Below are 12,996 nucleotides of genomic sequence, written 5' to 3'. Positions count from 1 at the left end.
GCACTCGCCTTGAGATGAAGAGAGCAGGGACAGCACCCAAGCCAAGAGTTCAAGTCCCACAACCGACAAGATGTGTTAGAATTGATAAGCCTGTAATTGATCTGAACATGAGCATGGCTAAACTTGTATTATACCTTAGCCAGCAAAGTTTTCCCACAGCCTGGAGGACCTGCCAGGAGGACTCCAGCTGGAGTCACCAATCCAAGAGCTCTGAACTGATCTGGGTTACGTACTGGTGCCTGGAAAAAAAAATACCATCAGTGACCCATTAGAGGTGTCCACTTGATACTGCATACTAAAATTTATCTCACAGTATATGATCATTCTTATTTTCACTATTGACAGTAAGGCCTGACGAGGTGAACAATACCTCATTTACTTCTGTTCCAGATAAGATACAGAGTCATAAACAGAAGTTTCCGCTCTTGAGGAACTTAAGCTTTTTTGGTTGGTAGTGGGGCTTGAAGTCAGGGCCTAGGCACTGTTCCCTGAGCTTTTGTGCTCTACCCTAGAGCTCCATTTCTGGTTTTCCATTTCTGGTTAGATGGAGAGTCTCATAGACTTTCCTGGCCAGGCTGGCTTTGAGCCCCAGATCTCAGCCTTATCAGTAGCTAGGATTATAGGTGTGAACCAATGGAGCCCAACAGGAACTTACACTTGAATGTAAGTTCTAAGGACATTTTAGAAATAAAGATGAAAGGGGCTGGGAAAGTGGCTCAGTGGTAGAGTGCTTGCCTTCCATGCATGAGGCCCTGGGTTTAATTCCTCAGCACCACATAAGCAAAAAGAAAAACGCCGGAAGTGGTGCTGTGGCTCAAGTGGTAGAGCGTTGGCCTTGAGCTGAATAGCTGAGGGACAGCGCCCAGGCCCAGAGTACAGGCCCCATGACCGGACCCCAAAAAAAAAAAAAATAAAAAGGAAGAAAGATGAATTATTTCAATACTGTACCTCCACCACTTGAGCCACTTCCAGCCTTTTCTGCTTATGTGGTGCTGAGGAATCAAACCCAGGCCTCATGATGCAAGGCAAAGCCACCTTCCCAGCCCACTTCTAGCCCTTAAACCACCTTTCCCAATGACATTTTGCAGCTGACACACCTACCAATATTGCCATGCTGAGCTCTTCTCTAATATCTTCCAGGGCACCAATATCAGCCCATGTCACGTTAGGGACGGTAACAAAACCTTCTCTTTTAGCAGAGGGCTGCACCATGGCTAGAGCAACAATGAAGTCATTCAGTTCAACGCACAGTCCTTGCATCTGCTCCTCTGAGAGGAAATCTTGCTCTTTTAGCAATACCAGCAGCCTGTGCAACTCATCCTTATAAGGAATAATTGAGAGAAAAATTGTAAGTCAATTTGTTGAAATAAGTACTTTTAAATTTTAATGCCTGAGTTCAATTCCCAGTACCAATATATATTACACACACACACAAATGCATGTGCACATATACACGTGCATTTGTATGTGTATATATGTATATATAAAACACACATATGAAATTTTTACTTTATTTTAGATCTATAGTTTCTGTTTCAAGGTCTAATTCCAGCCATTATTGACTCTTCTTTTTGTTTTATCCTATAGTTGAATATTTAACATTATAAACCAATCTTCCCCAGTTTTGTTGTTTTTTTTGCCGGTGGTGGGGCCTGAACTCTGGGCCTGGGTGCTGTCCCTCAGCTCTTCAGCTCAAGGCTAGCACTCTACCACTTGAGCCACAGAGCCACTTTCTGCTTTTTCTGCTTATGTGGTACTGAGGAATCGAACCCATGGGCCTCATGTATGTTCCCCAGCTTTTCATTTTCAAAATTTTCTGACCTTTTCTTACAAAGTCACTCTTCTTAATGAATGAGTTTCATGCTTACGTGTACTCATAATAACGAAATCATTGATATTGTGATGAAAATTAAATGAAGCTTCTAAGTTAATTTGAGATGAATTAGGGTATTTGTGGTTAACAAATTAACGGTTTTTTTTCTGGTTCAGAATCATGAAATACCCATCTATTCATATCTTACCATTCATTTTAATAATATTAAAGGGACATTCCCAGTTAAAAGAATTATTACTCTAATAACTTATGTTATAAGTAAATTCTACATTTTTTTACAGTCAGTCATAGGGCTTGGGTGCTATCCCTGAGCTTTGAAATGTGTCCTCAAATCTCAGCCTCCTGACTAGGATTTTCTTTCTCTCTGAAACAGGACTCATCTTCGTGTGTGTGTGTGTGTGTGTGTGTGTGTACACGCACGTGTGCACACACAAGCACACACACATGCATGTTTCACTGGAGACTTTCCTTCCCAGGCTGGCTTCAAATTGTGATCCTCAGAATCTCAGCCTCCGGAGTAGCTATGATTATAGGCATGAGCCGCTGGCACCTGGCAAGTTTATTATTTTTAACAGAAATGTTATTCTCAATTATATAAGGAAAAACCAAATGATATATAAATAAAGAACTAGTAAGTACCTGCACTGTAAACTTAAGGTTATATATAGCCCTGGGCAAGTTACAATCTTTTCAACTTATTTATCTTTGATAATAAAGATGAAAACACATGCTAGGCACTGGAGGCTCACAGCTGTAATGCTAGCTACTTAGGAGGCTGATATATAAGGATGGTGGTTCAAAGCCAGCCCAAATAGAAACATTTCTGTGAGACTCTTATCTCCAATTAACCAATGGAAAACTGAAAGTAGACCTGTGGCTCAAACTACTCTGAAGCAAAAGAGCCCAGGGAAGCAAGGCAGTGGTGGTTCAGGCCAATAATCCCAGCTACTCAGGAGGCTGAGATATGAGGATTGCGGTTCAAAGCCAGTTGGGCAAGAAAGTCTGTGAGACGCTTATCTCCAATAAACCACCAGGAAACTGGAAGTGGCACAGTGGTTCAAATGGGAGAGCGCTAGCTTTGAGCTGAAGAGCTCAAGGAAAGTACCCAGGCTCAGAGTTCAAGCCCCATGACCGCCCCATGACCAACCAAAAAAAAAAAAGAAGAGGGGGTAGGGTGGCTAAGAAAGTCTAATATAGATAAAATTAATGATCAATGTATACTATATGCATGTTGTAAAAAATCACATGGAAACCCTTTACACAATTAAGTTATGCTAATGAAACATTTTAACTAAATGTTTTTAAAAGACAACCAAAAGAAGCTGAGCACTGGTGGCTCATGCCTATAATTCTAGGTCTCAGGAGGCTGAAATCCGAGGATGGCAGATGGAAGCCAGCCTGAGCAAAGAAGTCCCTATGAGACTCTTATCACCAATAAACTACTCAAAAAAGCAGAAATAGCACTATGGCTCAAGTGGTAGAGTGCAAACCTGGAGCACAAAGAGGCTACAGGACAGCACCCAGGCCCTGAGTTCAAGCCCCAAGACGGGCAAAAATAAAATAAAAGACAATCAAAACAAATAGTACAATCATAACTAAAAAATAAGGTGGGCATACCTATAATGTAAGTTACACAGAAAGAGGAGGATCATAGTCTGAAGCTGGAATGAAAAACCAATGCAAAAAGAGTCAGGAGAGCGCGTGTCTCAAGTGGTAAACTTGTGGCAAGCACAGACCTTGAGTTCAAACCCCTGCACTTTAAAAAGAAAAAAAAATCTCCAACAAGGATCTTAAAATGAAAAATGTCCCTCTTCATTCTCACATGACCATTTTTCAGAACTGACTTTAGCTAGAGGCAAGACATGGTTGTATCTGCAAACTTGCAGTTTTCTTAACCAAGAAGTATAGCTAGTTGTCAATACCATAATAGAAGTGAAAGTTTTTCAGAAAAGGACTAGATCTCAACTATAGTGACCGTTTCTTGAATTTCAAAGAACACAAAGAACATTTAAAAGCACCTGTGCGTCAGAATTAGACTCTGTTCTGACTTGTCTGTCCTCCTGGCCTCCTTCAGATGACAAACCTTCAATCTCAAGATCTTTCTTCTGCTGCTCTTGTAGCTTCAGCAAGACCCTACTGACTGCACACATGGCTGCTTCTCGGCACAGTGCCATCAAATCTGCTCCAACAAAGCCCGGTGTTAAGTGGGCTAAGTGACTGAAACTGAACGTTTCTGGAAGTCTCATTTTTCGGCATAAAGTTTGAAGTATTCTGTAAAAAGTGAAAAAAAAATCTGATTTCTAGTTTGATGGTAAAAATAAACCCCGCAATATGTTTACTTGGAATCCCTGTCAATGGATCAAATAAAGGGTTGGAAGTACAATTCAATGGCATAATGCTTCCCTAGCATGTTCAAGGCCCTGGGTTTTATCCTCAGCATTTCAAGAAAACCCAAAACAAAACTTTCAACAGGTGCCATAGTGTATAACTCACTTGTAATCCCAGCAATTGGGATACAAAGACAGGAAGACTGTGAATTTGAGGCCAGCCTAGATTACCTTAAGTTCAAGGCCAGCCAGGGCTAGTAAAACCCTCTCTCAAACAAGCCAACAAATAGAAATAAAATAATTCATCTACTAAATGCTAAATGGCTATAACATATCCAACATTTTTCCTCAAAGAATTATGGTAAATATCTGCTGAATAAGATCTATGCTAGGCTGGGCACTGGTGGCTCATGCCTGTAATCCTAGCTACTCAGGAGGCTGAGATCTGAGGGTCACAGTTCAAAGTCAGCCCAGGCAGGAAAGTCTGTGAGACTCTTATCTCCAATATACCGCTCAGAAAACCGGAAGTGGCACTTCGGCTCAAGTGGTAGAGAGCTAGCCTTGAGCTAAAGAACTGAGGGAGAGCTTCCAGGCCCAGAGTTCAATCCCCACAACCGACGGGGAAAAAAAAAAGCCCCCAAGAAAGAAAAATGAAAATAAAACTTAACTAAGTAACTTAAGGGTAGAGATGGGAGTGGAAGAAAATAGGGAAGAATGATGGGAGGAGTGAAATTAATTAAGATGAACTGATCTTATAACCAAACCTAACTTAGGTAATTGTAACCTCTTTGTACAACTACTTAATAATGAGAGATAGATAGATACAGATAGAATATACCTTTCTCTGGACGTTTCATCTGGGATACCCAGGCATATTTCTCGGTCAAACCTTCCTGCACGTCTCAAAGCAGGGTCTAATGAGTCTGGCCGGTTAGTAGCTCCAATGACTAGAACACGAACTGTAGGTGCCATATTATTCAGATCTAGTAAGATTTAATTGTTACAGAGAAAATATTATGCATTTTGAAAGATTGATATATAATGTATGTTGCATTTTTTATATAATGCAAACATTTATTAAATGTCTAATATGTAAAAACTGGGAAGATAAAGGATTAACCTTTGTTTCACTAATTCAAAATTTGTAGATTTAAGGAAATAATTAAGAAAAAAGTGTGTAAGAAAAGTTTTATAAAGCTTAATTATAGATAGGATAAACAAAAAGCACTACGATAAGGCAAGTGATAGGCAAGGAAAGCTAACATGGCACGTGCACAAGGATAAAAAAACCAAAGTGAAACTGTTCTCACCTAAGCTGTTCTGACTCACACTACAGCTGTGGCAATTACCAGCTCCAAAGCATGAAGAACAAGATGAACTTTAGATGCTTCACACCTGTGCTTCCATTATATTTTAAGGGAAATTGAGAACATCCCATAAATTACAGTGGGCACAGAAGACTCCTGCCCAATCAATAATAACCTTTGTTTCATTCTCATAGTGAAACATACAACCCTGTGTGAAGATTTAAAATGCTTATGAGCTAGGGGCATAGTTCAAAAAGTAGCATGCTTGCTAGCAAGAGTAAGGACAGATTCAAACCACAGTACCACTACCATACAAAGAAAAATTGCTAGTAAGAATGTAATATATGAAGAAGCATAGAAAGCAACTATACATATCTGGCCTCTAGAGGGCAAACCTGGAAGGGGATATAAGCCCCAGAACACCTGCTCCAGGGACTATTTTACCTTTAGGGTAACCTGTTACTATTGTCGTCTGGTATTTAACAGACTACTCTGTAGTCAGGAACTACTTGTCCAATAACAATATTATGGGTTTCAAATGAGGAAGGGAAAGTTCAATAATATTTCAGCAAAGTATAAAGTATAATTTTAATACAGAGGCAGAAATTAGGTTTTTACACAGAGATAGCACATCTAGAGAAGGTGAGCAGTCCAAGAACAAGGTCTGGGGACAAGAGCATTGTTGTTTCAGAAAGATAGTGAAAAAGTCTGAGATGAGGTACAGAAGTGTCAAAGCTGCTCTAGCTTAATCTAGAGGTAAGACTTTTAGGAATGGACAGAAGACAGGGCTTAAAGTTATTTTTCCTAAGTATTATTTCTCTCGACTGAATCAGAACTGAACAGTAGGAGTCTGAGATTATGCTCCTCACAGAAATTAAGAATGTACTAAGATGCTGAATAAATCATAAAGACTTTATATAGAATATTCTTTAGCTAGCAAGCAGTCATAAAAGGATTTCACGTTTTAGTTAAAAAACAGCATCATGAAGTGGCACTGTGGCTCAAAGTGGTAGTCTTCAGTGAAAAAGCTCAGGGACAGCAACCAGGCCCTGAGTAAAACACCCACACCTGAGGGGAGGGGGGAGAGGAGGAGGGGGAATGGGAAGATGGGGAGGGGGGAGACGGCCAGTGGCTCACATCTGTCATCCTAGCTACTCAGGAGGCTAAGATCTGAAGATTGCAGTTTGAAGCAAGCCAAGTCAGGAAAGCCCATCAGACTCTTATCTCCAATTAAATCACAGATAAAGCCAAGTGGCAGCTCAAGTGGTAAGACTGCTAGCCTTGAGCAAAAGGTCAGAGATAGCTCACATATAGCATTTCATGCCTGTAATTCCAAGAATATGGAAAACAGAAATAGTAGCATCACAGTTAAGAGGCCAACCACATAAAGAAATAAGTCAATAGGACTATGATCAAAAAACAAACCAGATGTGGTGGCTAGCACCTATAAATAATCTCAGGTGCTCAGGATGTAGATGTAGTTGAGAACTGACAAGGGCAGGAAACGTTACCTACAAAACAAAAACAGCAAAAGAGGATCTCCTGGGGGGATGGATGAACTGGTGGAGGACTAGCCTAGTGAGCTCAAGACCCTGAGCTTATACATACATAGATACATAATTTGGAAAATGGGGGAGAATGATGGGAGGGGTGAAATTAATTAAGATGCATAACCAAACCTAACTTATGAAATTGTAACCTCTGTGTACAACTACTTTATAATGGAAAATAGATAGATATGAGATCAAGAAGTATTATACTCACAACCAGACTTAGAGTTTTGTTTTTTTTTTGCCAGTGCTAGGGCTTCAACTAAGGGTCGAAACACTGTCCCTGAGCTTCTTTTGTTCAAGGCTAGCACTCTACAACTTGAGCCACAGCACCACTTCACCATTTTTTATTCTGTTTATGTAGTGCTAAGGAATCAAACCCAGGGCTTCATGCATGCTAGGCAAGTCTTGTACCACTAAGCTGCATTCCCAGTCAGATTCAGCTTTTTTTTTTTTTTCCCAGACTCAGAATTTGAACCTCTTTGTACAAGTACTTGATAAATTGTTTTGGGAAGGTCAGCTGTGGGCTTTAACTCAGGGCCTGGCCACTATCAATGCTCTTTGTATTAAGGCTAGAGCTCTTATCATTTGAACCTCAGTGCAACTTCGGGTTTTTGAGTGGTTAACTGGAGATTAGCGTCTCATGGGGACTTTTCTGCCAGGGCTGACTTCCAACCGTGATTCTAAGATCTCAGCCTCCTGAGTAGTTAGGATTAAAGGCATGACCACCATAATGGTCTCTTGATATAAATTTGGAGGAACAAAAATCACCTTGCATATTTGGAACTACCATGAGTTTTGTAAATAACACATTTAAAAAATATTACTAGCTGGGCTGGGAAGGTGGCTCAGTGGTAGAGCGCTTGCCTTGCATGCCTGAGGCCCTGGGTTCAATTCCTCAGCACCACATAAGCAGAAAAAATAAAGCCAGAAGTGGCACTGTGGCTCAAGTGGTAGAGTGCTAGCCTTGAGCTGAAGAGCTGAGGGACATCGCCCAGGTCCAGAGTTCAGGCCCCACAACTGGACCCCCCCCCCCAAAAAAAAAAAAATATTACTAGCCAGGTGCCAGTGGCTCACACCTAGAATCCTAGGTACTCAGGAGTTGAGATCTGAGGATCAGTTTCAAAGCCGGCCTGGCCAGGAACGTCCATGGCACTCATCTCCAATTAAGCACCAAAAATGTCAAAGGTGGAGCTATAGCTCAAGTGGCAGAGTGCTAGTCTTAACCAGAAAAAGCTCAGTGACAGTACCTAGACCCTGAGTTCAAGACTAAGGACTGGCACACACATAACAGATTAGAAAATTTTTAAATAATTGATAACTTTGAGCATTGGCACTGGCTGGAAAACAGACACATATTGGGAAAAATGTAAATGTCAACAGACTGGAAACTTAAAATAATCAATAACTTTTGAGTATATGCAAGTATCTGGAAAATGGACACTCATGTTGGCAGAAATGTAAATTTCAACATCATAGAAGGCAATTAGCTATTTCCAATAAAAATTTAAAATGAGTATTCTCTAATAATTCAACTTCTAGTAATTACAGAAAAACACATTTAAACCAAAATTTTAAGGATACTCCTTGGAACACATGCAAAACAAAAACTTGAAAACTTCAATATTGATCAATGTGAGAACACCTAAGGTCAACACACTAAATCTATGTTAAAGACTACTAGGTATCAGTTAAAAAGAAGTAAATGTAATGTACTGTATTCTAAGATACATCCCTAAGGGTAAAATCCCAGAACTGTAAAAAACTGTAAAAAACGAAACATTAATATACATGTAATTAAAGATAATTACAAGATACTTTTTTTTTTTTTTGGCCAGTGCTGGGGCTTGAACTCAGGGCCTAAAGCACTGTGTCTGAGCTTCTCTTTGCCTAAGGCTAGCACTCTACCACTTGAGCCACAGCACCATTTACAGCCTTTCCTCTTATGTGGTGCTGAAGAATCAAACCCAGGGCTTTGTGCTTGCTAGGCAAGCACTCTACCACTAAGCCACATTCCCAGCCCCAAGATATTCTTTTTTTTTTTTTTTTTTGGGTCCAGTCGTGGGGCCTGAACTCTGGGCCTGGGTGCTGTCCCTCAGCTCTTCAGCTCACGGCTAGCACTCCACCACTTGAGCCACAGCACCACTTCCGGCTTTTTTTTTCTGCTTATGTGGTGCCTCATGCATGCAAAGCAAGCACTCTACCACTGAGCCACCTTCCAAGCCCCAAGATACATTCTTAATACTAAGTTAATGGTGAAATCCTATAAAAAAAATGAGATTAACTTTTTAATGATTATATATTTATAATAACTTAAAGTATTTTAGGAAATACACCCTTAAAATGAATTCATCATCTTAAACTAACCATCCATGCAGGTTAGAAGCTGGGCTACAATTCTGCGTTCCATATCTTTTGAAGCAACTTCTCTTTTGGGGGTAATAGCATCAATTTCATCAAAGAAAACAATACAGGGTGCGTTTGACTAGGAAACAAAAACAGTAACAACTATAAACACATTCTCTGTATCAATGCATAGCTAAGTGTCTGTGTGTGTGTATATGTATGTGTATATAGACATACACACACACACACACACACACACACACAAAATTTTAAACTTCAAGGACCATTTACCAAAATATAACCATGAGGAAGGCAGTTCACATTATGTTACTTCTGACTGTTATGTCTTAAGAGAACCTAGAGATAGGAGCTGGGTGCCAGTAGATGGCACCTGTTATCCAAACTACTCTAGAGGATTGCAGCTCAAAGTCAGCCCAGGCAGAAAATTCTATGAGAATTTTTATCTCCAGTTAAACACCAAAAAAAGCTGAAGTGGAGCTGTGGCTCAAGTGATAGCCTTGAGCAAAAAAGGTGAGGGACAGCACCAGGCCTTGAGTTCAAGACCCAGGACCAGCATACACATACACAAAAAGAGATAGGGGATGGGAAGGTGGGTCAGTGGTAGAGTGCTTGCCTTGCATGCATTAGGCCCTGGGTTTGATTCCTTAGCACCGCATAAACAGAAAAAACCAGAAGTGGCGCTGTGGCTTGAGTGGTACAGTGCTTGCCTTGAGCTGAAGGGCTGGGGGACAGCACCCAGGCCCAGAGTTCATGCCCCATCACCGACAGAAAAAAAAAGGTATAGTTGGGATAGCACATTTGCACTGATGTTTTCACATGCTTTTAAAATTAAATTGTACATTAAACATATTCCATATGTTAGGAATATAAGTAATAAGTTTAAAATCTTAAATTTGAACATTTAAGTTTACACAAATGTTGAATGTTTCTAACCAACATAAAAATACTCAAGCTTTTTTTTTTTTTTCGGTCGGTCGTTGGGCTTGAACTCTGGGCTTGGGCGCTGTCCCTCAGCCTCTTTAAGCAAGTGCTCTACCACTTTGAGCCACAGCGCCACTTCCGGTTTTCTGGTGGTTAACTAGAGATTAGTCTCACAGACTTTGCTGCCCGGGCTGGCTTTGAACTGTGATCCTCAGAGCTCAGCCTCCTAAGTAGCTAGGAATCACTGTCCTAATTAAGCAGTGACTACACTGGCCAGCTTATTTGTGGATTTCTTTTGGTAGTACTAGGCTTTGTACTTGGTAGACAGGAGCTCAACCACTGAGCCACAGTTCCATTTCTCCACAGCTCCACTTTTTAGTGGTTATTTGGGGATAAGAGTCTCACATGGACTTTCTTGCCTGTGCTGGCTTTGAAATGTGATCCTCAGATCTCAGCCTTTGAATAGTTAAGATTAGAGGAATGAGCCACCCATGCCAACTATAATCCTAACTTGAATCATCTTCCAGATTTTAATAACACAAACTATAATTTGCATAAAATTAAATCTATAACTGATCTGAGAATTTTTTCCCAGGTTCAATTATACAAACAGAATTTATCCTGGTATTTTCTTAGTTGCATTCATAAACAAATAATAATAAATGCATCATTTTTCATATTGCTAAGTTGTTTAAACAAACCTAAGTTAAAGAACGTAAAAATGAATAAAGCATCATGAGGTACTATATTTTTAAGCATATAACCATTGGGTATGACAGCCTGAACTTCTCATTATCTTTCCTTTTTTTTTTTTTGGCTGGGGCTTGAACTCAAAGCCTGGGTACTGTCCCTGAGCCTCTCTGTGTTCAAGGCTAGAATTGTATCACTTGAGCCACAGCACAACTTCCTCATTATCTTTTATGTTTGATTTCTCATATATTACATCCAATATGCATCATTAAATGTGTTTTAATATCTATTACAATACATAGAAAATTGCCAAGTTTACAAGACTAGACAATGAATGAGGTAATAAACACTTGCATGAAAAAATAACATCTTAAATACAGGGCTTTAAAATGTAAAAACTGACATTAGCCATTAGTTGACTCACCACAGCTTGTTCAAATAAGTCTCTGAGCTTTTGTTCAGATTCTCCAGAAACTCCTGACACAATTTCTGGAGCAGCCACTTTTAAAATTGGGAGTTCAAGTTCCTGTGCAAATACATAAAAGAATGATCAAATTTTCAATTTTAAACCTCTCAGTCATCTTCTTATCCAAACGTCCCCAAATAATTACACTTTTAAATGATTGATCTCACTGGGCACCACTGACTCACACCTCTAATCCTGACTATTCTGGAGGCTGAGATCTGAGGGTGATGGGCTGGAAGAGCGTCCAGGCAGAAAGCTCATGAGACTCTCATATCTAAATTAACCATCAAAAGCAAGAAGCAGAGCTGCATCTCAAAAGGTAGAGCACTAGCCTTGAGCAAAAGCAGCTCAGGAACAGTACCCAGGCCCTGAGCTCAAGCCCCAGGACTGGGGGGAAGGGGAGGGGAGAGGGGAGGGGGGGAGGGGAAACTATTGCTCCCACCAATACAAGGGTCAAAAAAGAGTGTAGGGACAGTGCCCAGGCCCAGAGTTCAAGTCCCAGGCCCAGCAAAAATTTAAAAAAATAGTAATAAAAGAACTATGGGTAGAGAGGAGGAGACTAAAATACAATCTCTATGTTTAAAAAGGGTGGTTTACAGCTATATTATTTTCCTTCCCACCCAACCTTGTCGTATGTGTAATAACTGCATTCTCTGGGGGGGGGAAGGGGGGGGAATCACACAAATAACATGTGAAAGAAGGAAGAATGGGCCAGGGGCCTGGTGGAAAATACTTGCAATCCTAGTTTAGGAGGCTGAGATTCAAGCATCATGGTTCAAAGCCAGATTGGGCCAGGAATGTCTGTAAGACTTTGTCTCTAATTAACCACCAGAAAACCAGAAGAGGTGCTGTGGCTCAAAACGGTAGAGCACTGGTCTTGGGTGGAAAAAGCTCAGACACGGCACCCAGGCCCTGAGTTCAAGCCCCACAACTGACCAAAAAAAAGAAAAGAAACCTGAGTGTGGTGGTACAAACCTCTAATCCTGAACTTGGAAGGCTAAGGATTAGAAGCAAGTTAAAGGCCATTCTGGGCTACATAGTGCGTCTGGGCCATCAGAGCTACAAAGACCCTGTGTAAATAATAAGAGAGAGTCTCATTTCCCACTGACTATATTCTCTTCCTAAAAGATTCTAGGTTTGGTTTAAATTGACCTAAGAGAAATAAAAACAAAAACAAAGGCAATCGCAACAGAAAAAGTGTCAGAAAGCCTCACCCCAGCAATGGCATGTGCAAGTAATGTCTTCCCACAGCCGGGTGGCCCATGAAGGAGAACTCCACGAGGAGGCACAACACCCAGGTGGTGGTACACTTCCGGGTGACACATATGGGTAAGTATCTTGCAGACTTCCTAGCAGGATATAAGCATAAGAGATGTTTCCTCACCCTGAGAGAACCAAGAATGGAACACCAAACCAAGAGTAGATAATAGGCTTTAGGCTAGACTTGAGTTTGAATCCTGGCTCTGGTTCTTTTTTTTGTCAGTCATGGGACTTGAACTCTGAGCTTGGGCGCTGTCCCTCAACTCTTCAGCTA

At 40.7% G+C, this 12,996-nt stretch overlaps 1 protein-coding gene across 1 annotated transcript in view; it reads right to left on the bottom strand.

The window, feature by feature from the left end:
* The window catches only part of Nvl (nuclear VCP like), a 47,586-nt gene that overhangs the window by 16,038 nt on the left and 18,552 nt on the right, over positions 1–12,996 (bottom strand). The window contains exons 9-15 of the mRNA XM_042672407.1: positions 12,677–12,811; positions 11,421–11,522; positions 9,386–9,503; positions 5,000–5,144; positions 3,853–4,105; positions 1,102–1,320; positions 135–239 (exon numbers count right to left, since the gene is read on the bottom strand). Of these exons, the coding sequence (XP_042528341.1) occupies positions 135–239; positions 1,102–1,320; positions 3,853–4,105; positions 5,000–5,144; positions 9,386–9,503; positions 11,421–11,522; positions 12,677–12,811 (1,077 nt within the window). The remainder of the gene's footprint in view (positions 1–134; positions 240–1,101; positions 1,321–3,852; positions 4,106–4,999; positions 5,145–9,385; positions 9,504–11,420; positions 11,523–12,676; positions 12,812–12,996) is intronic.

This window comes from Dipodomys spectabilis, unplaced genomic scaffold (assembly GCF_019054845.1).
Source record: "Dipodomys spectabilis isolate Male_0828 unplaced genomic scaffold, ASM1905484v1 ptg000706l, whole genome shotgun sequence".
Taxonomy (NCBI): domain Eukaryota; kingdom Metazoa; phylum Chordata; class Mammalia; order Rodentia; family Heteromyidae; genus Dipodomys; species Dipodomys spectabilis.
This window is presented reverse-complemented; position numbering and strand designations above follow the sequence as displayed.